Source organism: Solea solea, chromosome 10 (genome assembly GCF_958295425.1).
Source record: "Solea solea chromosome 10, fSolSol10.1, whole genome shotgun sequence".
Classification (NCBI taxonomy): domain Eukaryota; kingdom Metazoa; phylum Chordata; class Actinopteri; order Pleuronectiformes; family Soleidae; genus Solea; species Solea solea.
This window is the reverse complement of record NC_081143.1, coordinates 19,804,832-19,830,368: the sequence shown is the minus strand read 5'-3', so window position 1 is coordinate 19,830,368 and position 25,537 is coordinate 19,804,832. Positions and strand designations below refer to the sequence as shown.

The following is a 25,537-nucleotide window of genomic DNA, read 5'->3' as shown; positions in this document are numbered from 1 at the left end:
ATGGACAGTGGGGCAGATGCTGAGCTCTGCTTCCCTCACCTCCTGAACTTATCCTGCAGAGCACCAGTGCGTCCTCACTCTGAGGCAGTCCTCCTTTACACTCTGCTCTCTTTCATCGCTGTGCTGACAGTGGCCCTAAACCTGCTCGTCGTCATCTCCATCTCCCACTTCAGACAGCTCCACACCCCCACTAACCTGCTCCTGCTCTCCCTGGCCATCGCAGACCTCCTAGTGGGGCTGCTGGTGATGCCGGTGGAAATGGTGAGAATCACAGAAACCTGCTGGCTGATGGGTGAGCTCATGTGTGCCCTGTCTGAAATCAGTAGCTTCACTCTCACATCGGCCTCCGTGGGCAACATGGTGCTCATATCCATTGATCGTTATGTAGCTATTTGTAACCCTCTGCAGTACACCAGCAAGGTCACTCGTGGGAGAGTGGAGGTGTCTGTGTGTCTGTGCTGGGCCTTCTCACTTCTCTACAACGGGCTGATCCTGAAGGACCATCTTCGACAGCCTAGCAGATACAGCTCCTGCTACGGGGAGTGCGTGGTGGTGATTAACTTTGCCTCTGGAGCCGTAGACCTCGTGTTTACTTTCATCGGCCCCTGCTCGATCATTGTCGTTCTCTATATGAGAGTGTTTGTTGTGGCCGTGTCTCAGGCTCGTGCCATAGGCTCTCGTATTACAGCAGTTACAGGTGGTTCAGTGACAGCCACAGCAAAGAAGTCAGAGAGAAAAGCAGCTCGGACTCTGGGTGTCGTTATACTGGTGTTTTTGATGTCTTTCTGTCCATATTACTACCCGTCTCTTGCAGGGCAGGACACATCAAACAGTGCTTTGACTTGGCCCATTGTGTCCTGGCTATTGTATTCAAATTCGTGCATGAACCCTCTCATATACGCTTTTTTCTACCCGTGGTTTAGAAAAGCTATCAAGTTCATTGTCACCCTGAAGATACTAGAGAAGAACTCCTCTCACGTCAGTATACTTTAAAGTCACAATCAGCCAACATGAGAGAATAGCAGTTAAACTCGTGATGATTCTACATAAATGTGAGAGTAGTGTCTGAAGTTTACATGTTTTATATGTTTATATTTATTTACATGTCTATTTTTTTGTTAAAACAACCATTCAAAGAGTGGTGGATATGATTATGATCACATCAGTGTAAAATAATGGATATTGAAATATGATTGTTTTGTTTCTGACAGTAAACAATTGAAGATTAGAATGATATTATTTACTCACGATAACTAATGTGGCTCATGACCTTGTTACAATGGTGTATTTCATTCAATGTTATCCTGAAATTAAAGTTAAAACTGTAATGTAGAAAATAGTCATTGTTTCTGAGATGTTGAGTTGTAAAAATAATATCACCTCACTGTTTTAAGTGACAGAATGTTGTGCATCCAAGCTTCCAACACTACAGTTTAAAATTGTAAGCAGGTCTATGATGAAATAATGTTTGATAGTAGATTATTAGATTATTATTCCTGTTATCAGTGCACTTTCGATTTTAATGCCTGTTATTTTGTCAAGTGTGGCAAGAAGATGAAGAAGGAAAAAAAGTATAGTAACGCAAAATATATATCTAGTTGCAGAAAAGTGTGTTGGTTTTGTTTTATTAATGATGAGTGCATACACAAATATATTATAAAGACATTTCAATAAAACGATTGACATGAACAGTCATGTGTATTAAAAACCGTATGTTAAAAATACTAAATAATTTCAACAAACACAAATAGAAAAGATCTAATGCCTGACGACTTCATCTCATCACCTCCTCTGAGACCTGGGCCGACTGAGTTCTGTTAAAAAAACAAACAACTCTGTAAAGGCGTACAAGCAAATATGTTATTAACAGATATAAACGAGAATATTGTGCGTCAAAATTTCAAGCATACAATGTGTTTGTAAGGAAAAAAAGTCCTGAAGGTCTAAAAGAATAAATAAATGAATGAACGAATGAAGAAATATAAATACCAGGGATTTCATGTGGCCAGAAGTCTTCACAAGCTGGACACCGGGGGTCTGACTTTCTCACTTTAAAGTATCGGGCCACACACGGGTTGTGTATTTTTATGCCACATACAGGATTTTCGCAAATTTGGCACTAGAAAAAGAAGATAAATCAGACATGTTTCATTTAGTGAGAAAACCATATAGAATAAGATAAAACTGACACAGTAAGTAAAAAAAAAACAAAAAAAACAAAAAAAACCAATGGCCTTCATTACAGCTCACACATACATCATGACTACTTTGCCGTTTCTTAAGGTAAAGAAAATATCTGCACTTAGATCTTAGCAGTGTTTTCCCTTTTATTTCCGAGCTTTTGGTCAGAAATATAAAGACCTTCGTCGGCACAAACAACACAACAGGCAAACAAAGAAGACGAGTTTCTAAAAATGTGCCCTGAGAGACAGATTTTAAAATAGACATCATTTCTACATAAAGTACTAGTGAGGTAACTCTTGTAGCCCAACTGTAAACCAGTAATAGCTGACAGAAGAGGATTTTATTTCATCAGTAAAGTTTAGAAACACAACGGAGCTGATTCAGGTGCTGTCACAGGGGGAATAAAGGTGAACACTTACCTGGAACGCGATGTTGTGGCAGATGTGACACACTTGGACCTGGTCCTGATACATTGTGCGAATGTAAGGCTCCATCTCTATAATACATCTTGTGGACAAGGTGTATTCACCTTGTTTCTAAATATACAAACAGCGGTTGATTACACACAAAATAAGACAACATCACGCTGGAAGGAGAAAAAAAAAGGTGGATAGGTACTGTGCAACAGTTATGGTCCTGGACAGACTTTATTTCATTAATAGATGATTGATAAGAAAATTACATTTGGTATGTATATGTACATGTATGTATATATGTATATATGTATATATATATATGTATATATATATATATATATATATATATATATATATATATACATACATACACATATATATATATACACACATACATACATACATACACATAATATATATACATATCTACATGTATATGTATACATATATACATGTGTATATATATATATATACATATAAATGTATATGTATATCTATACCGTTCCTATCTATATCTTCCATTGAATCATTTAACACAACACAGTTGAATTGTTTATGTTGCATTTCACTATTTGTTATACATTCCACAAGAAGACAGTGCATGTCGAGTTTTAATAGAGGTTATATGATAAAAAAATGTATTTAATTCATTAATTTTAGTGCAACTGCCTAACTGAAAGATAGTCTGAAGGAGTTTTACAAACTATGTTAATTGCCCTCATTAAAACTGTGAGAGAAAACTACTCTAATTATGTTAAGGACACCATTTTACCTCACTGAGCCACTTGTCATGCACCAGTCGGTTCAACAGGTGCTCCGTCTCACTCTTCTTCAGCTTTTTGGTGGTCAGGGAGTCAGCGCTGTTCAGGATGTCAGTGGAAGAGGCCTTGCCGTTCTCGGAACCCACAATCAGATCCATCTGAGTTGGAACATGCCAGTTATATGTCCATTATTGCATGATTGATCATTTGTGAAGTGAATTTAAACACAAAGGCAGTATTTAATTACGAGACCATTGCACTGGATTGCATTACAGTGACCAGAGGTTTCTATTCCTACAGGTCACTCACTAGGTGGGGTGTAATCAGCATTTTCAACATTTCTTTTTATCATTTTCACACTGGAAGTGGAAAAACTGGCGAGTCGATGAAATGCTCTGGAAACAGATTCTGCAAATAAAGGACAATGTTTACAAAAATCATGGGAATGAAACAGCACTCTAGCTTCCTTATTTAACTGCAGAAAAACATAACAAGTGAGAGGAAAAGTGTGCACTGAGAAAACCACAAGATTCCTTAACTTTGTGCCAGAAAATAATCATGGCACTTTTTCATCACACACCATTTACCTCTTGCCTGGCACGACTTTCATCATTAAGTTGTGCATTTACATCTTTCTGTGGTGAACTGGACTATTGAGTCATCTATTGCTACTCCCAATGAACTCCCAATGAGTCCCAATGTTCACAGTGGATGGAAACACACATAAATACATATTTCACAAATCATGAGTCAGGGTTTTAATTTCCATTACTGTGAGTGTAAAATGAATCAAAAATCTCCTGACCGTTTTGGTGAACAGCTCCAGCTCGTTGTCAGCATAATCTGTAGACATCCTGGTGATGTCAGTCTCAGCCAGATTCACCTGAACAATGAGTGAAACAACAGTTGGTAACACCTAAGACGACTCACAGTACATCATTTCTACATTTATAAACTGTTTGTATAAACCCATAACTGCTTGTTTAATTTCAAAACTTAACAGACAGTGTGTAAGATGTCTGGTGACATCTAATAGTGAGACTGCAAAGTGAGCCAAATACTATACAAGCAAAGAGCAGTTTGTTTTGTGACCTAGAGTAATTATACTTTATATCTGTAATCTGCATAGTGCAACCACACCAGGTCAATATATTTCAAAAGTTAAAAACAAATCTTGTCACTTTAAAGCTTCCATTTATGAAGGAAGTGGATTTAACACACAGACCCAGAGCAAGAATTAAAGGCAGACTAACCAAGGCGTAATACTGTTGGCCATTGTCCTCAGACATTCCTTTCCTGATCTGCATGAACATGGGCTGCAGCTTTGAGTTGATGGTATCAATGAACTCATCTAGTTTGTCAGGAGCATACTGAGCTGCAAAAAACAAACAAACACAATCTTATGCATTAATCTCTTATTTAAAATGACAACATTTTTACAGGAGATTGTAACAACCACAAAGCTTGGCAAATTCTTTAAGTTTTACTTTCAGATACAAAAAAAAATCTCATGTTGCTTTATTTAATTATGTTAAATTACAGACTACGTTGTGAAATGTGCATAAAAGACAATTGGGTATTACCAAAGTACATTTCCCGTAAGCTTTCACCCTATGATTTTATTGTGATAAATTACATTTCTGTCATAGTGTAGATTACTGGCCTAAAGGGTTACATGTTTCCGGCATTGTGTTCATGAAATCCCAGTTTTAATAGCATACAGGGGTGTCAAACTCATTTTTGTTCAGGGGCCACATACAGCACAATTTGATCTCAAGTGGGCCGGACCAGTAAATATAGTAAAATAATAGCATAATAACCTATGAACAACAAGAACTCCTTGCTTTTTTTCTCCTTTGTTTTACATTTAATGAAGGATATTTTTTACAAAACATGAAATTTCTTGAGAAATATAAGTGCAATTTCAACAATATCGTGCCTAAATGTACTATTTACACATTACACTGGATCTAAAAAGGCACAGACATTTAGTCACAGGTATCTGGAAGAGAAAAATATGGTATTTGACATTACGTTTAGATTGTAATCGTAGTGTGAAATTTTAACAAATTCATCCTGTGGGCCGGATTGGACCCTCTGGCGGGTCGGTTCTGGCCCCCGGGCCGTATGTTTGACACCCCTGATCTAGAACATATGTATAAAGCATTAGAAACAGACACCAGAGTAATGTGAGACATCCCAGCTGAGATGACTTATATGAATATAAAATGACTCACTGTTGTGTGTTTCACAGCAACGCTGATAGAGTGACTTTGCTCCTGGCTCATCAACAATGCCACTGAGCATCACGGTTTGTAGAAACCTGCGATGGCTGTCTCCCATCTGTCTTGACATGTCTCTGAAGTAACAGTCAGAGTAAAATGTGAAACTCTTAAAACACAACATTCATGGGCTTGTACGATGAATAGATATATTTCTATATAAGCGTCTTATTTGGTGAATGTCAATGAGTAAAAGTACACTTTAGTCTAAGTTTACTTAGGTGACGATGTTCTGCTTTACCTCAACGAAAACAAATTTGTCTTGGACTTCATTTCTACATAATAACGTATTCACAGATACAAAAAAAAATTAGATGATAATAATTTATGATTTAATTTGTGATTTATGTTTTGCGAGGTAACGCAAACTTATTGCGCAAAGTAGAATTATAGTTTCTAAATACACTGACCACTTTGACTGATGCACCGGTTCAACTGACTTCTAACGACTTCTAAGTGATGACTCCAACCACGTTAAGTACTTTTTTGTAGTGGAGATGCAACCTAATAGTGCCGTGCCGAGTAGAGTAGAGCCGGTAGAAATACGCGTTATTTACATCTACATCTGTTGAAGTCCGACATTTGTGAACGTGTCACCTCATCTGAACAAGCGTAGGAAACTTCACCATTTATACAAGTGAGCCTCAATTACGAGATGATATTCACAAGGTATAGATATTTAAATTGTCAATGGTTTAAATCGACCAGTTTGTTAAACTGACACAAATCGTTAACAGGATTACCTGCAGGTCTCTGGCAGAAGTTGATGGTCCCTCTTCGCAGCCTCTTCTACGCAGACTTCCGGAAACTGGTGTCGTAATATTAATTACTGCCACCTGTTGGTGTGGCGTGTACTTACAAGCACCGTGTGTATCACTCAAGCATGTTTACGTACTATTAGGGCCACATGTAAAACATTATTATTTAAAGAAAACAAATAAACAACAACATGAACTATGAGATTAAAGTCAGAATGCCAGAAAACTGTTCTCTTTCAACATTTGTGTCAGTATGTCACCTTCTTAGCATAAATTGTGGCTGTATTACCTTAATTATCCAAAACCTTAATTTTGTTTATAAAAGCTACCCTTTTGCTGCTGAAAAACAGTAGTCCTCTGTTCATCCATTTGACACTGGTCAAATATAAAAATACATAAATCCAACTTTACAGTATAGACTGGATTTTTTTTTGTTTGCATTATAAAAGTTTTTCTTTGTTGCATTATGTGTTCAAGTGGGAGCACATTAATTAACACCTTGAAGTGGAAAGCCCCTGTGGTTTGACATGCTCAAATGTGTGAACCTGCTCATTGGGTTTATGCAGCAAGTGTAATGATCACTTTTAGATGTTAAAACAACATCAATAACTTCTAAAATTGGGGTATAACCTTTCACCTGGTACCTTTACCAAAAAAATATAACTTTAGTGAAGACTCTGCCATTATTAAGCAGCAGACATGTTGGTTAATGGAATCTGACATGTAACATCACATACCATACATTAACTAAATAATAACACTTTCCATTAGGAACTGCAAGTGTATGGGTCTCGGTTATCGCTATAAATACACATTGAAAACACCACATATTTGAATCTGGACTATTTACAAAATGCATTGTCCACAGCATCTACATAAGGCACCATTGGTATCTGATTTATAACTCACCCAACAAAATTGCAATGTAAATTGTGGCCCACAAGTGTTACTGGTATGTATTCTGTGGGATATGATGAGAAAGAGTTTCTGTGGTCCCTTGCTTGATCCCGAGATTTGTTCAACAGCACATAAAACAGATTTATTCTAAATGCTTTATTACTCTAACAAATTAAATAAGAACATATTATACAAGGTGTCAGAGTCTTTGATTACAATATAGCCTATTATTAACAATATTTAAATACAGTATCCAATGTCATCCGAGTTATACTGCAGCATTTAACCTAATACTCCTCAATGTAGTCCTTAAACATCTGAGGCTTTATATCAAACATCTCAAGTTCAAAGGGCATCTCTAAAATGAGCAGGTTATCATTGTGGTGGTAATCTGCAATCAATGGTCTTCAGTGTGTTTACAGACACAAAAAAAATGTGACTACTGGGAAAAAAAAAAAGATGTGTATTAAACCGTCTACCCAGTGTACAGTACTCCAGACTTCTCTTTAAGCTGACATCAGTTTCAATTTTAGCCTGGTTTAAGTGATTAACTGAAAAAAAACAAAAAAAACACCAACTCAAAAACATTGAAGTTGTTCTATGGCATTTGATTCATGTTGACTTTGAAACAAATGTTGAACAATGAACAGTGGATAAGTCAGTACACTGTAATCAAAGTATTGCTTTAACAGGTTAAAGTCAAATTATTCATGTATGTGCAAACACACTGGAGTTTAGGATGCTCCCAACAAATTACTCAAGAGATAAGTTTATATTTTAAACCCCAACTTAGAAACACTTTTGTGTAATAAAATTACAAATTAGAGGAACAATGACTCCACAGTGATAAGTTGTATGTAAATGGCTGAAACAACCATTCTAAAGTAAACAGGAGATTTTGGAAGAGGAACCTTGTTAACTTGCGTATGTTCATCCAGAATGGTTCCTGTCTGGGCAAAAATGAAAGAGCAAGAAGTTGACAATGACCTCAGAGAATGGAAATGCAGATACTGGCAATGGCATACGACTGAGAATAATGTCCATAGCAATTTCTACTTCCTGTCAAATGTCTTCACGTTACCAACCACCCTGATCATGTGCACTTGATAAGACACCAATCCTGAACAGACACAAAACTCATTATTATCATCATCAAAATGGAGTCAAAACTGGACTAACAGAATGTGCAGTAAAAATGAGTCACAATGTGATCAATCCTAAGCAATGTGGTTGCACAACTAAGCATGTGTCAGTCATTCTTCCAGTTTTGGCCTCCTGTAGTGACTCCATACCTTCTCCACAAAAGCTTTTTTTTTTTTTTTTTTTTCTTAAGCCACCATTGCCATCACCCTCTTCCTTATTTCTTTTAAGTGCACGTCGTTGACTCAGTGTGCTTTTTCGTCCACTCTATTGTCTGTATACTTTAAGTTGGCAGCAGTCGGCTGAGAAAACACCAAACCTGAGGATGAAATAAAGGACGTAAGATGCACAATAAAAAAAAAAGGATGACAAATTACAAGAGCTGCCTGTTGTGAAACTGTCAGCTGAGGCGCACCAGTTAATGCAGTCTTGTGTTGTGCTTGTCATTTGACTGTGTACCTTGTGTTCTAGTGGCTGGTAGGAAACTGCCCATGTGTGTTGATGGAGTGTTGCAGCTTTTCTTCTTTGGCCCTTCTGCTGTGACAAAGCTGCAGAGTAACACAAGAGGGAGAGACAGTGTTATAAACCACAGTCCTGGTAGCACATTCAAAAGAACTCTAATACTGCTTCACCGTTCTCTTCTCCATGAAGCTGGTAAGGAATTCGTCTATGTCGGTGAGCCCCTCCAAGAAGTTTTCAGCTGTCTCCTCTGACTCCTCCTCTGCCTGGTGGGCTGCAACTTTTAACCGAGCCTGTAATGTACTGAGACTGCAACTCTAGCAGGGGATAAAAACACTTAAGTAAGAAACAAAAGGAACAGACATATTCCGATTAAAGACTTCATTTTATGTTTTGGTTTATCTAATATGGAACAGTGCGCATCTCTGGACATCAGCAGTACATACAAGAAGTAAATATGTTGGAATATACAATGAATTCTAATGCCTGAGAAGTTCAAATGTAATTGGGATTTTCACCCCCCAAAAGAAATCACTATACGAAATTCTTTTACTGACGTGAAAACATGATTTGAATATAAATAATCCCCATACAAATTACATAATAAAAAAAACGTGTTCGGTGTGTGCAAAGGCCTTTTTCCTTTTCACAGGAAACAACTTTTTTGTTCTTATACAACCTGATGAACAACCCATTTGTCACTTCAAATCCCTAAGATCAGAAGTGAAAAATAATTCCTGTTTTTGATCAAAGTGAGACGAGTGTAGCCTCTTACATCACTGAGTTCATGCTGCCTCTGCATCTTTGTCTCAAAGGCAGACTTCATCTGAGTCAGCTGGTCAAACTGTAAAAACAGAAGAAAAACCCAACCCCCCAATCAATCAACTCAGCCAATAACATGGTTGGTTTTGTTGTGTATTTGTAAGAATTTTAAATAAGTAGATATAAAAGCGCTTACCTTGTAAAGCATTTCTTGCCTCTTTCCTTCCAACTGTGGCTCCATCTGAAGGTTTTTTTCTGTAAAAGACAACAAGAAATGTTCAGGTCTTTGATGAGCTCGTCTCCATTAAGCCGTCACCGTCATTACTGGCCTGAAAGACAGAGGTCGGACTTACTAGCCATGTCCACTATGCTGGTGACCAGCTCCTCTTTATCACTGGTGACCTGATTGAGTTGTGGCAAACCCAAAAAGAAACTCAGCAGCACGTCCTCATTTTCAGACATATCCGACAGCTGAGTCAGACTGGGGTGAGAGGCAGTGGGTGAAAGAAGAGAACAAGGACATCAATGATCCGTTCAAAGAAATGTGACATTTTCTGACGATAGTACTTTGGAATACTTTACTTCATGTCACAGAGTTCAGGAAAAGATTCCGGAATTTCAGGCATCTTGTACATATGTCCATTTATTCCAGGCTGAAAAAAGACGAAGTGACAAACAGTGTAAGAAATTTGTTCTTGAATCTAGTGTCTGTGTAGACACATGTTTAGTTGCAGGAAAGAAAAGTCCAGCCTCTCCAGATTCTGGCTCTACTAACAGTTTGTATAGCTATGCGGAAAAACCATTACATTTAATTTGGCATTCTTTAAAAAGTGCAACCACAAAACCTATTACTACTTACTAACCTGGAAAATGCTCTAGCCAATCTAAAAGGTAAATATCGCCACCTACTGATTTAACAATAGCATAACACGACCTCAGCAGGACATTATGATTAAAACATGGATTACATGGTTGGAATGTGGTTCTGTCCTCTCAAGTTAAAATAGGATTTTGTGTTTGACAAACATTTTTCACAGTAATGGAGAATTTTATTTCCTGGGATTTGAAGTTCTGTTCAAACCGGTGGAGCTATATAGTGTTTATTAACTCTGTTAAATAATGACAGCTTAATTACAGTATAAATTGTGTATAGTACAGTATACATTTCTTTCTTTGAGCCATGCATCAGATGCTGTTTTTCTTGGTGCATCCTCATCACATTGGGATGAAAATATCTCATATTTTTGGAATGCCACGAGCACTTTTAGCACATATCTTGATGCTCGGGCCAAAGAAATAGGTCAAATTGGCTGGTCGTTTCGGCAGCTCCAAGGTTTTGGTTGTTTATTAACGACAGATGCAACAGGCTCTCAACTCTTAACTGCCTCAGTTTCTTGAATTTTAGGCTCTGCATGTGAACAGATCCTACTGCTCCCATGATGGTTCTCTACGTGTGCATCGTGGATGTTACTACCCAACCTGCAAACATGATCAATCTACCTGTGAATCTACAGTAGGTACAGGCAGTGGCAGGTCAGAAATCAGTCCATATGGAGCTGGAGCTCGAGGAGGCCCATGGACATTATCGACGGCTGGGTGAGGCATGGGAGCTGCAGCTGGACCAGCAGGTGGTGTCTGACTAGTACCCATATGACGAGGACCGTAATGGAAAGCCTGAGTCGGGTACGCAGCCATGCCTGATGGCTTGTACATACTGCTGCAATTCACGGAGGAGAAACATTTTTACCAAAGCAGAACAAGCGAATCAATGTATTTTTTATTTTATTTTATGAGGACATTGGGGCAAAAACATTTTTACCAGCTGAAATGTAATTTATTAGTTAGACTTTAATTAGCAACAAAATATATGTAAAGGGATGCAAATGTTATTTAACATGAGAAAGTAATAAGACACAAGTGTCTATAATATGATCCATGAAAACAAGATTAAACTCACTATGGAAATCCAGCAGGGCCAGTAGACATCAGAGCAGGAGGACTTTTCCAGAACTCATCCAAGAGACTTTGAATGACCTTGCCCAGATCTGAGTGCATCCCAAACTAAAATATATTGAAAAATGACAAATAAAATACCTTGATTAAAGTGAGAAAAATTTAAAAAATAAAACATTTGACATGACAATGCAGCAAGAGGATAGCCCAGTTGCTGACAACAAAAACAATGCTTTATCCCTTTATCCCTGACAATCAGTGTTTGAAAGTTGTCGTTTTAAAATCACAGACAGGCCTGTTTAAGTGTGCCCACTAGCTTACACCACGACATCTACCCAGTCAACAAAATGGTCAATAGCAGCTTTTTACTTAAACCAAGTGAAGGAAAAAACGCTGTCAGTGTTCTATCTTTCTGTAGGGAGAGAAGAAAATGTGGCCAGAAATACAGATAACTTTTTGATAATAGTCGTACATTTTAAGTAGGGCTGAACGATATGGACAAAATTTCATATCTCGATATTCATGCCAGATATCTCGATATCGATATGATACGATATGACTACGGGTTCAGTGAAAACCAAGCATTTTTCAGAAAAATAAAAACATTATAATACAAAAGACTGTGGAAACTTTCCACATGGAAAGTGCAGTTTTATTGATGAGAACTCACTGTGAGACTGTGTACACGGGTACCATGTCTTTTGCAAAGTCTGATGTTATAGCGTCTGTAACGCTTTTATGTCCGGTGGACGTCGACTCATACGGTGTAACGCTACGGAACGCATCAGTAAACACACTTTGCTTGGGCTTCTTTTGGGATGACTGAGAAGTCCCCGGTGTTTCTCTCATTGTATTACACTCTTCGTGCAGCACGCGATGGTGTTGTTTCAGGTGGTGAAACATGTTTGTTGTGCTACCTCGCTTCGTCGCAATTTTCGCCAAGCACGACCTGCACAACACCTCGCTCTGGTTGACATCATCCTTTTTAAATCCAAAATCGCCACCGGCCGCATTATCTTCCGCGCTCATGTCACTTTCTTTCCCGTTGTGTATGTCGTGTGTGTGTGTGTGTGTGCGCGCGCGCGTCTCAGTGTCCGTCTCCCTCCCGCCCTCCTATGTTTGTCATTGGTTGGCTTCAGCTGTCGATCCACAGCAAGCATGAAATAAGGTTTGTGGTTGGCTGGCCGCAGTGGTGCATTCAAGGGCAATCGTAAAAATGAAGTTTATTGTGCCAGAAATGTACATGGAGGGCGAGCGCGGGGGAAAATCTATATTGTTTATATCGTTGCTTTTGCGATATGAATATCTTGAATGTTCATATCTAGATATCGATACGATAACGATATATCGTTCAGCCCTAATTTTAAGATTATAGTCATCTGATGTCCTGCTGAGCAGCTGCAGCTATTCGATCAGTCTTGCTTTACAAAATGATTAATATAATTAAATAATTGTGTATTAATAAATGTGAAGGATCAGAAGAAAACTACTTCAGGACAAAGAACTGAAACAGATATGTTCACTGGTGAGGTAATCTCACCAGTGAACATATCTGTTTCAGTTTCCTTCTTACTAATGTTTATGAGTGATGTTTTTTGTGAAATGAACAGAAAAATGTGTGGCAAGCTCCAGGTTTGGGAAACTAAAGTAATCAAACGCCTCAACTACTACTTACATTTGTGATGTGGGGACTAGTGATCATGGTGCCATTGTTGCTGTCAACTAAATGATGACCAACAGGAGGGTAGACGCTAACCACCGGCTTCTCCTGAGGGAACTGAGGAGGTAGCAGACTAAAAGACAGAAAGAAAATGGTAAAGAGTGAAGATGGGTCACCACCTGCTTTTTGAAAATCACACTGTAAAAATGTACTCACATGTTAACACTAATAGTGGAGTTGTTGACTGTGAATGGTATTCTGTACTCCACATCCTTCTGGATCTCTGCAAGGCTGTTTTGGAAATATAAACACAGGAAAGTCATGAGATGACATAATTGCTGGAAAATATACAGTCCTACAATTGTATGTGATAATCCTGCCAGTTTGGAAAGGAAAGAACTCATAAAAAGAGCTGCTTAAAGCTTACCATTACAAGGAAAGTCTTCGTCAGTACCCAGTACTGTCCGTTAGCAATGTTAATAATGGGCCCCGAAGGGAATATCCAATTTTCTAAATTATGCGATACCTTTTAAGATATACATAACTCTTCCTTAATAAATAGATGTGACCTGTTCGAAGCTGCATGTAAAAGCCCCATCTGTTATCTCATGTCCCGTCCACCTATTCCTTAACTTAGTAGTTCTCAAATGAGGGTCCTGGGCACATAACCAGGGGGGTCAGTGAACGTTTACAGATTAATTCGTGAAATTTATGATCACTTTACATAGGTCTACAGGTCATTTTTTCCCTCAGCCAAAGATCCCTTAAGAGATATTCTCAAATAGTCTGGAGACTCTTAGGGATCTTCGGCTAAGGAAAAAAATTGAGGACCTCTGCTTCAACATCACCGTCAAGCCATGATCGGCATTTCACATAGCATATTAGCCTTGTCATCTCTATAAGAGCCTGAACTGAGCATCCAGAGAAAAGCAAAGAACCATCACAAATGTATTGTATCTTGTCTTTATGGTTCATTTAAGGAGGCACAACAGTTCCTTTGTCAATAGACATCAGGAGGGTAGTGACTACAGTTTTATGCAGTTGACTAAAAAGAGATGAACTAAGAGAATAATCTGTTCTTGCAAACAGTTAATGACCAACTCAAAAAAAGTCTTTGTAGACAAATGCTTACACTTGAATCCTTACATAGTCAATCCTTTTCAAGCTGTATTAAAGAATCTTGTGTTCAAATGAGTTTGTCGCCTTGATGCATCTATTGATGAAATCACTGTTGTCCTGTCCAACATCAGGTTATATCGCACTTATGACTAGCACTTCATAGTTTGGCTTACTTGAAGCTCTTACTTACTTCTAACCACTAGTCCAATCAAAGCGATGAAAAAAACACACATGTAAATCCTGATAAATTAATAGATAGCTAATTAAAAAAAAAAATGATTTCATGCCTTGGTTGCTTATGGACTCTCCTTTAAAATTAATCGATCTAAGATTAGTCTTTTAATCTTGATGGGTATCTTATTTTACTGACATTTTGTAACACAATGCAGGACTCTCCTTTGTTTTTCATAGCTATCCGATTAAGCACTTGTAATTATATGTCTCAAAGGAGACATTGATACAGATGCCTCCTTTTATTATTTATAGTATTTTCTTTTCATATTTATAAAACAATATAGTTAAATACAGTGTGTATATATATATAAAAAAAAAACCTGTTTGCACCTTTAAAATAGTTGCATATGCCTGTTTTTTTTTTGTTTGTATTACCAATTTCGTTATATGGGACTGTAATAAAGTCTGAATTGAATTGATAAGCCACATCTTTCTACAGCAACAGGTGATACTTATTTTGACAAACGCTGTACTGAATGATCACAGGAGACTTGTGTCATCAGCCCTAAAAATAGAACATGTCACTGTCACTTTCTGATGTATTTAGCTAACCAGCTACAAACGACCCTGTTGAACTACACCTAGATCGCTGGCTAGATGAAATGTTAACCGTAGTTGGCAACACTCACATCAGGGGACATGTAACGTTGTCCCGATGACATAATGACAAATCAGCAAGTACAACGAAAAACGAGGGCGTATGCTATATGTTAGCCTAGCGTGTTTATTTAGACTTTAACTGATTGCTAGCAACACCACATGATCATAAACTGTGAACGTTGTGAAAAGCGACAATAACACCGCGGCGGCCATAATCTCAGATTTAAAACAAATACGTGCATCGTAACGAGCCAACGAGCGGAACCAGGGTCTGTCTGGTTTAGGTGACGCACATTACCTGTGGTGAGCGGCTTTGAGTGAGTCGATCTGCCGCTGTCTTTGTTGCTGTAGGCTGCTCAACTGTGGGAGAGGTCCGGAGCCTTTGGACAGAGGGAAAAGCCAGTTCATCCTCTCCTGGCGGCCCACCAAGGACTCAACTGGACTGGTGACAGAAGCTACGGGCCGTCAGTACACACACGAAGAAGTGGAAGAGAAAGTGAACATGAAGAGTGTGGTGCTAGCCCCGGTTAGCTCTTACGACTCGGTTTGTTGTTCACGTGAGGCGTTCTTTGTATTTACGTGACAAAGTCAGATGGCATATCCCCGTGTGTCGATTAAAATGTCAACTTCCCTTTAGCTCCGCGGAGGTACTGCCATTCACACTGGCGGGGCGGCATGTAAGTACAGCTAAAGGAAGACAACCTAGCGAGTAAAAGCTTGATCAACTTATTTACGTGTTACGTCACGCAGTAAGTGTACTTAAGCGCAGCTTCCGTCTTCTCTTCTTCGCATTTAAAAGCGAATTACACCCCATTTCGAGCGCTATCGCCACCATCTGTTGAATTATAAAATTGTTTTTTTGTTTTTATTTTGTTTTACAGTTAGGTACACATATTAGGACCAAGGTTATATTAGTTTTGGATTTTTCATTAGTTTTAGTTTTTATTTAGTTTTGACTTTTCATTTTAACTAGTCTGCTAGTTTTTTTTGTTGTAAATGCTTACTTTAGTCTTTCGTGATATAGAGTATCAGGTCATAGTAAGTATTATGTCATAAAAAAACAGCAAAAGATGCCCTTTTAAAAATGTATTAGGTCAGATGAACAACCATCCCTGAAACACATATAACAGTCAAAGAAAGTAGATTGAAGTGAAAAATGTGCATAATACTGCTGAGGTTGGATGCAGTTAGTATGAAAGGTAACAAATATAACCAACAGACTAAAGACACAAATGAACATAATGTAACAGCGCTACGGCAGAGAGTATTCAAGTTCTCCACTCTGGAGGGCAGCTTCAGATTTTTGTGATTTTAAGCCCCAAAAAAATGCTGTCACTGTCTAAATGAAAGGCACTTCCAATAAAATATTTTGTCAATTTTACCCATAAGAGTCCTTGTGTAAACAGGGCCTTAATCAGGAAGTGGGCAAAGACAGTCAGGTATCCTATTCTTCAGACTATCCTGGTCACTCATGGTTTTTCTCCAACTGTCTCACATAAACGACACAACACTTCACTTTAAGTTAAGACTTCAATAAAACATTTCTAACCATTTATTTTTTTTACATCAAAGAACCACTCTGATCTTATTATCTTCATCTAAGCTCCATGAAGAATGAAAAATTCCTCATCAATGCCAGAGAGCATACGAAAATGATTCATTACTTAGTGTCTGCTTTACACTCAACAGACAATATCACAGCTCATCGTATTCACTGAGACCACTCACTTCAGAAACACATTTCATAAATTAGAAACTATGGAAATGATCACTGATGATTATCATCATCTAGCTCGACCAGATGCTGCTCTTAGTCCACTCATGTGAGTGCAGCACAACCTACAAATCTGCAGAGCATTAATAATGTTCCTTAATTTGATCAACAAATGATGCTGTTAATCACACACTAAATCTGAATAAGCCAACATCACACATGGATCATTCCAACCAAATCATTATTCCAACAAGCACAACTATATCTCCCACTTAACAGAATAATTAAGTAATAATAGCACCAAGAATGTGAAACACTTTGAGACTGTTGAAAAGTAGTAACAAATTGAACTATGACAAAATTTACATTAACATCTAAGAACAACCACTCTGATCATATTCTCTTCCACTGAACTTCATGATGAAGCAAAGAACAGTCATCAATGACAATAAGCATACGAAATAAATCATTACTCATTGTCCACTTCATGCTCAAAAGAGAACATCACAACTCATCATCGTGGTAAGCGAGACCAAACTCCTTAGAAACACATTTCTCTAGTCAGAAACTATAGAAATGATCGCAGAAAGTATAGTCTTAATGTAGGAGAAGGCGAAGACAGGATCCAATTCTTCCAACTACCGTGGTCACTCATGGTTTTCTTCAACTGTCTCACATAAACATCATGACATGCACCATGTAAAGATAAATCACCATCTTGTCAGAACCGCACAAACCAGTTTAAGATAAAGAAAATACAGGAATACAGAAAAAAAAAAACAATCTAAACAACAGCATGGACAATTTGCATATAAATGGGAACGGCTCGCAAACAAACGGTTCGCAACTGCGACACAGTTCTCATCGTTCATTTAAAAGAGCTGTTCAAAAGATTGGACTCCTTCATGAATGTCACAGCTCTAGTTTAGTTCTTTCCGCATGACCAGAGCGCAGACTCCCTCTGACTCAGTCACTGAACTGTAATACAGCTGAACGGGTTGTGATTCAGTTCAATACTTCTGGCTCTCGTCAGTGCTGTCGCTAAATACACCAAACCCCCTCTGTTAAAATAGAGTCTCTACACTGTCCTCTCATTACGGGCGAGCCTAACGTTTAAGTTTGTGCTTACTGGGAAAATTGGCTAAAACAACGGGGAACTAGACTGCTAGGCTCTAGAACTGAACAACAGTCTGAATAAAGTGAGAATAACTAGCTTTCCTGTCCCTTCTTTACAGAGGACACTAACACTTCATAGTTATATACTATACCTGTATAAAACATAATATATTGTTACAATAACAGATAACCACTCTGATCATATTCTCTTCCTCTGAGCTTCATGAAGAAGCAAAGAACAGTCATCAATGACAATGAGCATATGAAATAAATCATTACTCATTGCCCACATCATGACTCATCATCATGGTAAGCGAGACCAAACTCTTTAGAGACACATATCTCAAGTCAAAACCTATAGAAATGATCCCTGAAAGTATAGTCTTAATAAGAAGTAGGGCGAAGACTGGAACCAGTTATTTGGACTATCCTGGTCACTCATGGTTTTCTCCTACTGTCTCACATAAACGACACAACACACATCAAGTAAATAAAGCATGTGTTGTCTTGCTATAATGGCTACAACTACAACACTGTATAATCCCCACCGACTCACCTGCAGGAACTCACACTGAAGCCATTGGCACATGTCACAAATACTACAAGTCTGACATCATAACCCCTAAAACCAAGAAATCAAACATTTCATCACACCACACACTTTATCTCGAGAAATCCACCTTACAAGTTAAGACTTCAATTAAACATTTCTTTCTACAATGTCAACTACATTTAGGTGTGAAAATGACACAGCACAACCTCTAAATATGCAGATCATAAATAAAGTTCATAAATTGCATCCACAAATCATGCATTTAATCATGCACTAAATCTGAAAATACCAACATCGCACATGAACTTGGAATCTTCTTTTTCCAACAAACAAAATTACATCTCCCACTTAATGGAAATGGTCCTATATAGAACTAACAATGTGAAGCACTATCGAGCTATTAACACAAACTCCAGCATGAGGCATTTCATATTCACACTGAAGAGCAACCACTCTGATCATGTTCTCTCCCTCTGAGCTTCTTGTAGAGGCACAGAACAATCATCAATGACAGTGAGTGTATGATGTAAATCATTACTCAATGCCAACTTCATGCTCAGAAGAGATCATCACAACTCATCATCGTGGTAAGCGAGACCAAACTCTTTAGAAACACATTTCTCAAGTCAAAAACTATAGAAATGATCCCTGAAAGTATAGTCTTAATTCAGGAGAAGGCGAAGACAGGATCCAATTCTTCCAACTACCGTGGTCACTCATGGTTTTCTCCTACTGTCTCTCATAAACGACACAACACACATCACGTAAATAAAACACTATCTTTACAGAACCACACAAACCAGTTTAATCTACAATATTGAACAAATCAGTAAGTTCCATATTAGCCCGTATTCTTTTCCTCTAAGAGGAAGTAAAGTAAAGAAGAGTCATTAGTCACAAACAGCATCTTTAATGAATCAGTCTTCGTCATCTATGAAAGAGTCATGGATGTATTATAAGAACTGGATAGAGCACCTGCCTTGAAGACAATTTTGTTATGGTGGCCACTCATGGTACTGCAACAAAAAATACTCATGCGGCCCAAAAAGCAATTTCCCCTTTGACCACAATAGTAAAAGAGACGCCTATAAAACTCTTCACAGGACACCTCGAGACATGGACATAGGCATGTATAGATCTTTATATTCTATATTTATTATATTAATTCATAGAGTTCTTCTTAAACATCACAGACATCACAGCTGTGAAAAATTAGTTTAAGGAGAGCAGAAACAGGAGAATTGTGTGGAAACATGAAGCAGAAAGTGCGCTTTGCTCATAGTACTTGTATTTAATCATTAAAATAATTATAATTCGGGGGCCTTTTTGATGTGAGTAACAAGAGTGCTTAGAAGTGTCTCTATAATAATATTGAAATTACAGATCCAAGAACAACATATTTCACAACTACATAAAAACAGTTTCTATTAACAATTACAGATAACCACTCTGATCATATTCTCTTCCTCTAAGCTTCACAAGGAAGCAAAGAACAGTCATCAATGACAATGAGCATATGAAATGAATCATTACTCAAAGTCCGCTTCACGCTCAGAAGAGAATATCACGACTCATCATCATGGATAGCGAGACTGATCACTTTTGATAAGCATTTCTCAAGTCAAAAACTATAGAAATGATCCCTGAAAGTATAGTCTTAATAAGAAGTAGGGCGAAGACTGGAACCCATTATTTGGACTATCCTGGTCACTCATGGTTTTCTTCTACGGTCTCACATAAACGACACAACACACATCAAATAAATAAAGCATGTGTTGTCTTGCTATAATGGCTACAACTACAACACTGTATAATCCCCACTGCCTGGCCTGCAGGAACTCACACTGAAGCCATTGGCACATGTCACAAATACTGTAAATCTGACATCATAACCCCTAAAACCAATATATATGTATAAAAGTGTCCAAGAAAACAACGTAATTCCTGTAACAACACATATGAACTAATAGCCACGGTCAATTAAATGAACCATTAAATTGATAATGTTAACCTGTAATTACATCATTATATTTTTCAGCTTACTGTATTCACTATCATTGGTTTTGACACTCATTTACAAATCCATGGTTTAAAGCCCGAAGCAAACGTGCAATCGGTATTCATGAAATCCACTTGTGCACGTCAGTTGCGTACTCCCATCATGCCTTTAGCTATTTATGGACGTGCTGAGCAAGTTGAAGTCGTCTGTCTGTCTGTTTACACAGCCAATAGGCATTATGGGAGTAACACTACTGCGCATGCTCTATGGGCCGCACAACCCGGAAATAAACGCGGAGTCAGACATTTTTTGTCATATGCGCTGGGTGAGCAACTCCATAGGAATGAACGGAGCCAAAGGGGCGGTGCTCTATCCAGTTCTTATAACACATCCATGGAAAAAGTGGGGTAACTTTATGGGAGAAAATTAGTTTCAGGAGAGCAGAATCAGGAGAATTGTGTGGAAGCATGAAGCAGAAAATGCGCTTTGCTCATAGTACTATTTTTAAAAGAATTACAATTTGGGGGCCTTTTTGATGTAATTAACAAAAGTGCTTAGAAGTCCCTGTATAATAACATTGAAATTACAGATCCAAGAACAACATACTTTACTTAGTAAATACAGTTTCTATTGACAATTACAGATAACCACTCTGATCATATTCTCTTCCTCTGAGCTTCACGAGGAAGCAAAGAACGGTCATCAATGACAGTGAGCATATGAAATGAATCATTACTCAAAGTCCGCTTCACGCTCAGAAGAGAATATCACGATTCATCATCGTGGTTAGCGAGACTGATCACTTTAGAAAAGCATTTCTCAAGTCAAAAACTATAGAAATGATCCCTGAAAGTATAGTCTTAATAAGAAGTAGGGCGAAGACTGGAACCCATTATTTGGACTATCCTGGTCACTCATGGTTTTCTTCTACTGTGTCACATAAATGACACAACACACATCAAGTAAATAAAGCATGTGTTGTCTTGCTATAATTGCTACAACTACAACACTGTATAATCCCCACTGCCTCGCCTGCAGGAACTCACACTGAAGCCATTGGCACATGTCACAAATACTAAAAATCTGACATCATAACCCCTAAAACCAATATATATATAAAAGTGTCCAAGAAAACAACATAATTCCTGTAACAACACATATGAACTAATAGCCACGGTCAATTAAATGAACCATTAAATTGATAATGTTAACCTGTAATTACATCATTATATTTTTCAGCTTACTGTATTCACTATCATTGGTTTTGACACTCATTTACAAATCCATGGTTTAAAGCCCGAAGCAAACGTGCAATCGGTATTCATGAAATCCACTTGTGCACGTCAGTTGCGTACTCCCATCATGCCTTTAGCTATTTATGGACGTGCTGAGCAAGTTGAAGTCGTCTGTCTGTCTGTTTACACAGCCAATAGGCATTATGGGAGTAACACTACTGCGCATGCTCTATGGGCCGCACAACCCGGAAATAAACGCGGAGTCAGACATTTTTTGTCATATGCGCTGGGTGAGCAACTCCATAGGAATGAACGGAGCCAAAGGGGCGGTGCTCTATCCAGTTCTTATAACACATCCATGGAAAAAGTGGGGTAACTTTATGGGAGAAAATTAGTTTCAGGAGAGCAGAATCAGGAGAATTGTGTGGAAGCATGAAGCAGAAAATGCGCTTTGCTCATAGTACTATTTTTAAAAGAATTACAATTTGGGGGCCTTTTCGATGTAATTAACAAAAGTGCTTAGAAGTCTCTGTATAATAACATTGAAATTACAGATCCAAGAACAACATACTTAACTTAGTAAATACAGTTTCTATTGACAATTACAGATAACCACTCTGATCATATTCTCTTCCTCTGAGCTTCACGAGGAAGCAAATAACGGTCATCAATGACAGTGAGCATATGAAATGAATCATTACTCAAAGTCCGCTTCACGCTCAGAAGAGAATATCACGACTCATCATCGTGGTTAGCGAGACTGATCACTTTAGAAAAGCATTTCTCAAGTCAAAAACTATAGAAATGATCCCTGAAAGTATAGTCTTAATGAGAAGGAGGGCGAAGACTGGACCCCATTATTTGGACTATCCTGGTCACTCATGGTTTTCTTCTACTGTGTCACATAAATGACACAACACACATCAAGTAAATAAAGCATGTGTTGTCTTGCTATAATGGCTACAACTACAACACTGTATAATCCCCACTGCCTCGCCTGCAGGAACTCACACTGAAGCCATTGGCACATGTCACAAATACTATAAATCTGACATCATAACCCCTAAAACCAATATATATATAAAAGTGTCCAAGAAAACAACATAATTCCTGTAACAACACATATGAACTAATAGCCACGGTCAATTAAATGAACTATTAAATTGATAATGTTAACCTGTAATTACATCATTATATTTTTCAGTTTACTGTATTCACTATCATTGGTTTTGACACTCATTTATAAATCCATGGTTTAAAGCCCGAAGCAAACGTGGAATCGGTATTCATGAAATCCACTTGTGCACGTCAGTAGCGTACTCCCATCATGCCTTTAGCTGTTTATGGACGTGCTGAGCAAGTTGAAGTCGTCTGTCTGTCTGTTTACACAGCCAATAGGCATTATGGGAGTAACACTACTGCGCATGCTCTATGGGCCGCACAACCCGGAAATAAACGCGGAGCCAGACATTTTTTGTCATATGCGCTGGTTGAGCAACTCCATAGGAATGAACGGAGCCAAAGGGGCGGTGCTCTATCCAGTTCTTATAACACATCCATGGAAAAAGTGGGGTAACTTTATGGGAGAAAATTAGTTTCAGGAGAGCAGAATCAGGAGAATTGTGTGGAAACATGAAGCAGAAAGTGCGCTTTGCTCATAGTACTTGTATTTAATCATTAAAAGAATTATAATTTGGGGGCCTTTTTGATGTGATTAACAAAAGTGCTTAGAAGTCTCTATATGATAACATTGAAATTACAGACCCAAGAAAACAGTTATCTTAAGTAATACAGTTTCTATTGACAAATACGGATAACCACTCTGATCATATTCTCTTCCTCTGAGCTTCACGAGGAAGCAAAGAACGGTCATCAATGACAGTGAGCATATGAAATGAATCATTACTCAAAGTCCGCTTCGCGCTCAGAAGAGAATATCACGACTCATCATCGTGGTTAGCGAGACTGATCACTTTAGAAAAGCATTTCTCAAGTCAAAAACTATAGAAATGATCCCTGAAAGTATAGTCTTAGTTTGAGAACGGGCTAACACGGGAAGTCATTCTACGCACTATCCTTGTCACTCACGGTTTTCTGTAATTCTCATGACACACCCCAGGTCAATAAAGTGCTATTTTGACAGAACCACACGACCCAGTTTAATTTATTTTTTTGCTAAAACAAAACGATTTATTATATTAGGAATTCACTATCATACGACCCACAATGCTTGGCGATTTAGTCACACCGTCTGTTTAAGATTTTATCATTTCTTTATAGGATTTTCACAAGCCAAAATATTGATCGATTTCAGATCAGTTTGAACTACTACACCTTACTCAGAATACAACAACACAGGTTTTGTATATTGACTTAAATCTCTAAATTTTGTTGTATAGACACCGTGCACGTCGCTCTGTGCGTCGTTTATAACCACCCTGACAGAAAGCTGACACAGAAGTACAGTTCCGCTGCTCCGCAATACGCCTCGAGTTTCCGGACAGCGGAAAGCCTCCACATCTTCCGCGGCCGACTAAAAACACATTTCTTCCGACTCTACCTTGACTAAGACGACGACGACGACAAAAAAAACAAAAAAACAAACAAACTTATACTTCGCACTTATGACTAGCACTTCATAGTTTGGCTTATTTGAAGCTCTTTCTTACTTCTAGCTCTTATTTGTACCCAAATGTTTAAATGCACTTATTGTAAGCCGCTTTGGATTAAAGCGTCTGCTAAATGACATGTAATGTAATGTTTCGCTAGGTTTGAAGGACGTCCGTTAAATTCAAAATAGTATAGTATAGTGTATAAGTGTTAGAGCGTAAACGACGTTTTGTTGGAAACGTGCGTAAATTAGAAGGTGAACGGCCACTACGACACGACAACAGCACAAACTGTGTCAAACACAGGGTTTATGCTATGACGACACACGGGGGCAGCATTTCACCAGTTAACAGGTTAACAAGTTCAACGCCAACAACCACATATAACGTTTAAATGACATCATTAACGGCCATAAAAACAAACAGTAGCATTACAAACAGCCTTTAGTAATTACACAACCAAAAGGGGACAAAGAAAAAACACCGCTAACGTTGCCATGAGTTAGCATGTACGCTACAAATGCGCCTCCATCTAGTTCAGGTGACAATTAACTTTCTTTAATTCGACAACCTTTGAAACAAACTTACCCGAATGACACGCGCGATGCTGTAGCATAGCGTCCTCTCCTGACACGAGAATTTAGCCGTTTTTACGAAAAAGCCCAGGTGTAGCGTTCTGAGGATGTTCACCTTCGACTGTCGACAAGTTGCGTAAAAGCGGTGCACATGCGCAATGAACACCGCGGATTTGTTTTTTTAATAGTCCTATAATTATTGCCAACAAAATAAGAATAGGTTGTGTCCAATAAGTGTACTTAGACTGTAATATATACTGTATATTAAGTATTACAGAAGAGAGCAGAATGGAACAGAATATTGTTTCTCTAGCTAAGGCAGGAACATTGTCACACCTCAACACCCCAAAACTATAACAGAGCTTTCCACACCTCAAAGGCCTGAGGCCCAGACTCTTCAGTCCATGTCCAAATCAAAATATGTTGTCCACATTGCCAATGAAATTGATCAAAAATAATTGTGATTACAAATTTGGCCACTACCAAGTAGCTCTATGTTGGGCCTACAAAT

The 25,537-nt window shown here is 38.2% G+C and overlaps 3 protein-coding genes, 7 non-coding genes and 1 pseudogene across 12 annotated transcripts; 1 reads left to right on the top strand and 10 right to left on the bottom strand.

Annotated features, from left to right (window-relative positions):
• LOC131466356 (trace amine-associated receptor 13c-like) lies at positions 1-993 on the top strand. Its single transcript, XM_058639539.1, has one exon. It carries the CDS (start codon positions 1-3, stop codon positions 991-993), a length of 993 nt encoding a protein of 330 aa, XP_058495522.1.
• A 600-nt stretch (positions 994-1,593) lies between these two features.
• Positions 1,594-6,480, bottom strand: nsmce1 (NSE1 homolog, SMC5-SMC6 complex component). Its single transcript, XM_058639540.1, has 8 exons — positions 6,387-6,480; positions 5,599-5,720; positions 4,615-4,736; positions 4,167-4,244; positions 3,373-3,519; positions 2,604-2,720; positions 1,990-2,119; positions 1,594-1,814 (listed from the first exon to the last, which is right to left on the bottom strand). The coding sequence occupies exons 2-8, from the start codon at positions 5,714-5,716 to the stop codon at positions 1,783-1,785; spliced, it is 744 nt and encodes a 247-aa protein (XP_058495523.1). The 5' UTR covers positions 5,717-5,720; positions 6,387-6,480; the 3' UTR covers positions 1,594-1,782.
• A 959-nt stretch (positions 6,481-7,439) lies between these two features.
• On the bottom strand, positions 7,440-25,058 carry vps37a (VPS37A subunit of ESCRT-I). Of its 3 annotated transcripts, none has more exons than XM_058641535.1 (13): positions 25,040-25,058; positions 15,524-15,667; positions 13,489-13,563; positions 13,288-13,405; positions 11,617-11,720; positions 11,160-11,376; positions 10,242-10,312; positions 10,013-10,140; positions 9,856-9,914; positions 9,673-9,741; positions 9,071-9,214; positions 8,898-8,986; positions 7,440-8,757 (listed from the first exon to the last, which is right to left on the bottom strand). In XM_058641535.1, the coding sequence occupies exons 2-12, from the start codon at positions 15,631-15,633 to the stop codon at positions 8,906-8,908; spliced, it is 1,176 nt and encodes a 391-aa protein (XP_058497518.1). In that variant the 5' UTR covers positions 15,634-15,667; positions 25,040-25,058; the 3' UTR covers positions 7,440-8,757; positions 8,898-8,905. The 3 variants fall into 3 exon arrangements, with proteins under 3 accessions (XP_058497518.1, XP_058497517.1, XP_058497519.1); XM_058641534.1 differs by lacking the exon at positions 25,040-25,058 and adding an exon at positions 15,764-15,992; XM_058641536.1 differs by lacking the exon at positions 25,040-25,058 and having other exon boundaries at positions 11,160-11,373; positions 15,524-15,992.
• Positions 16,799-17,013, bottom strand: LOC131467762 (small nucleolar RNA U3). Its single transcript, XR_009241579.1, has one exon. It is a non-coding gene; the product is annotated as a small nucleolar RNA U3 (small nucleolar RNA).
• Positions 17,323-17,538, bottom strand: LOC131467739 (small nucleolar RNA U3). Its single transcript, XR_009241558.1, has one exon. It is a non-coding gene; the product is annotated as a small nucleolar RNA U3 (small nucleolar RNA).
• On the bottom strand, positions 18,245-18,441 carry LOC131467750 (small nucleolar RNA U3; annotated as a pseudogene).
• LOC131467727 (small nucleolar RNA U3) lies at positions 19,057-19,272 on the bottom strand. Its single transcript, XR_009241547.1, has one exon. It is a non-coding gene; the product is annotated as a small nucleolar RNA U3 (small nucleolar RNA).
• On the bottom strand, positions 20,052-20,267 carry LOC131467716 (small nucleolar RNA U3). The gene has a single exon (XR_009241536.1). It is a non-coding gene; the product is annotated as a small nucleolar RNA U3 (small nucleolar RNA).
• LOC131467841 (small nucleolar RNA U3) lies at positions 21,254-21,469 on the bottom strand. Its single transcript, XR_009241652.1, has one exon. It is a non-coding gene; the product is annotated as a small nucleolar RNA U3 (small nucleolar RNA).
• On the bottom strand, positions 22,454-22,669 carry LOC131467817 (small nucleolar RNA U3). The gene has a single exon (XR_009241630.1). It is a non-coding gene; the product is annotated as a small nucleolar RNA U3 (small nucleolar RNA).
• LOC131467828 (small nucleolar RNA U3) lies at positions 23,659-23,874 on the bottom strand. The gene has a single exon (XR_009241641.1). It is a non-coding gene; the product is annotated as a small nucleolar RNA U3 (small nucleolar RNA).
• Positions 25,059-25,537: the final 479 nt, after the last annotated feature.

What these genes read in the sequence shown, in the direction of transcription:
- nsmce1 (XM_058639540.1), bottom strand. Translation starts at nt 5,716, where the DNA reads ATGTCAAGACAGATGGGAGACAGCCATCGCAGGTTTCTACAAACCGTG. An exon ending in GCCAACAGTATTACGCCTTG is followed by an intron (nt 4,245 to 4,614) that starts GTTAGTCTGCCT and finishes CTCATTGTTCAG; the next exon opens with GTGAATCTGGCTGAGACTGA. An exon ending in GCCACAACATCGCGTTCCAG is followed by an intron (nt 2,120 to 2,603) that starts GTAAGTGTTCAC and finishes TTCTTTTTCTAG; the next exon opens with TGCCAAATTTGCGAAAATCC.
- vps37a (XM_058641535.1), bottom strand. Translation starts at nt 15,633, where the DNA reads ATGAACTGGCTTTTCCCTCTGTCCAAAGGCTCCGGACCTCTCCCACAG. An exon ending in TCCACTATTAGTGTTAACAT is followed by an intron (nt 13,406 to 13,488) that starts GTGAGTACATTT and finishes TCTGTCTTTTAG; the next exon opens with TCTGCTACCTCCTCAGTTCC. An exon ending in CAGCATAGTGGACATGGCTA is followed by an intron (nt 9,915 to 10,012) that starts GTAAGTCCGACC and finishes TGTCTTTTACAG; the next exon opens with AAAAAAACCTTCAGATGGAG.
- LOC131466356 (XM_058639539.1), top strand. Translation starts at nt 1, where the DNA reads ATGGACAGTGGGGCAGATGCTGAGCTCTGCTTCCCTCACCTCCTGAAC.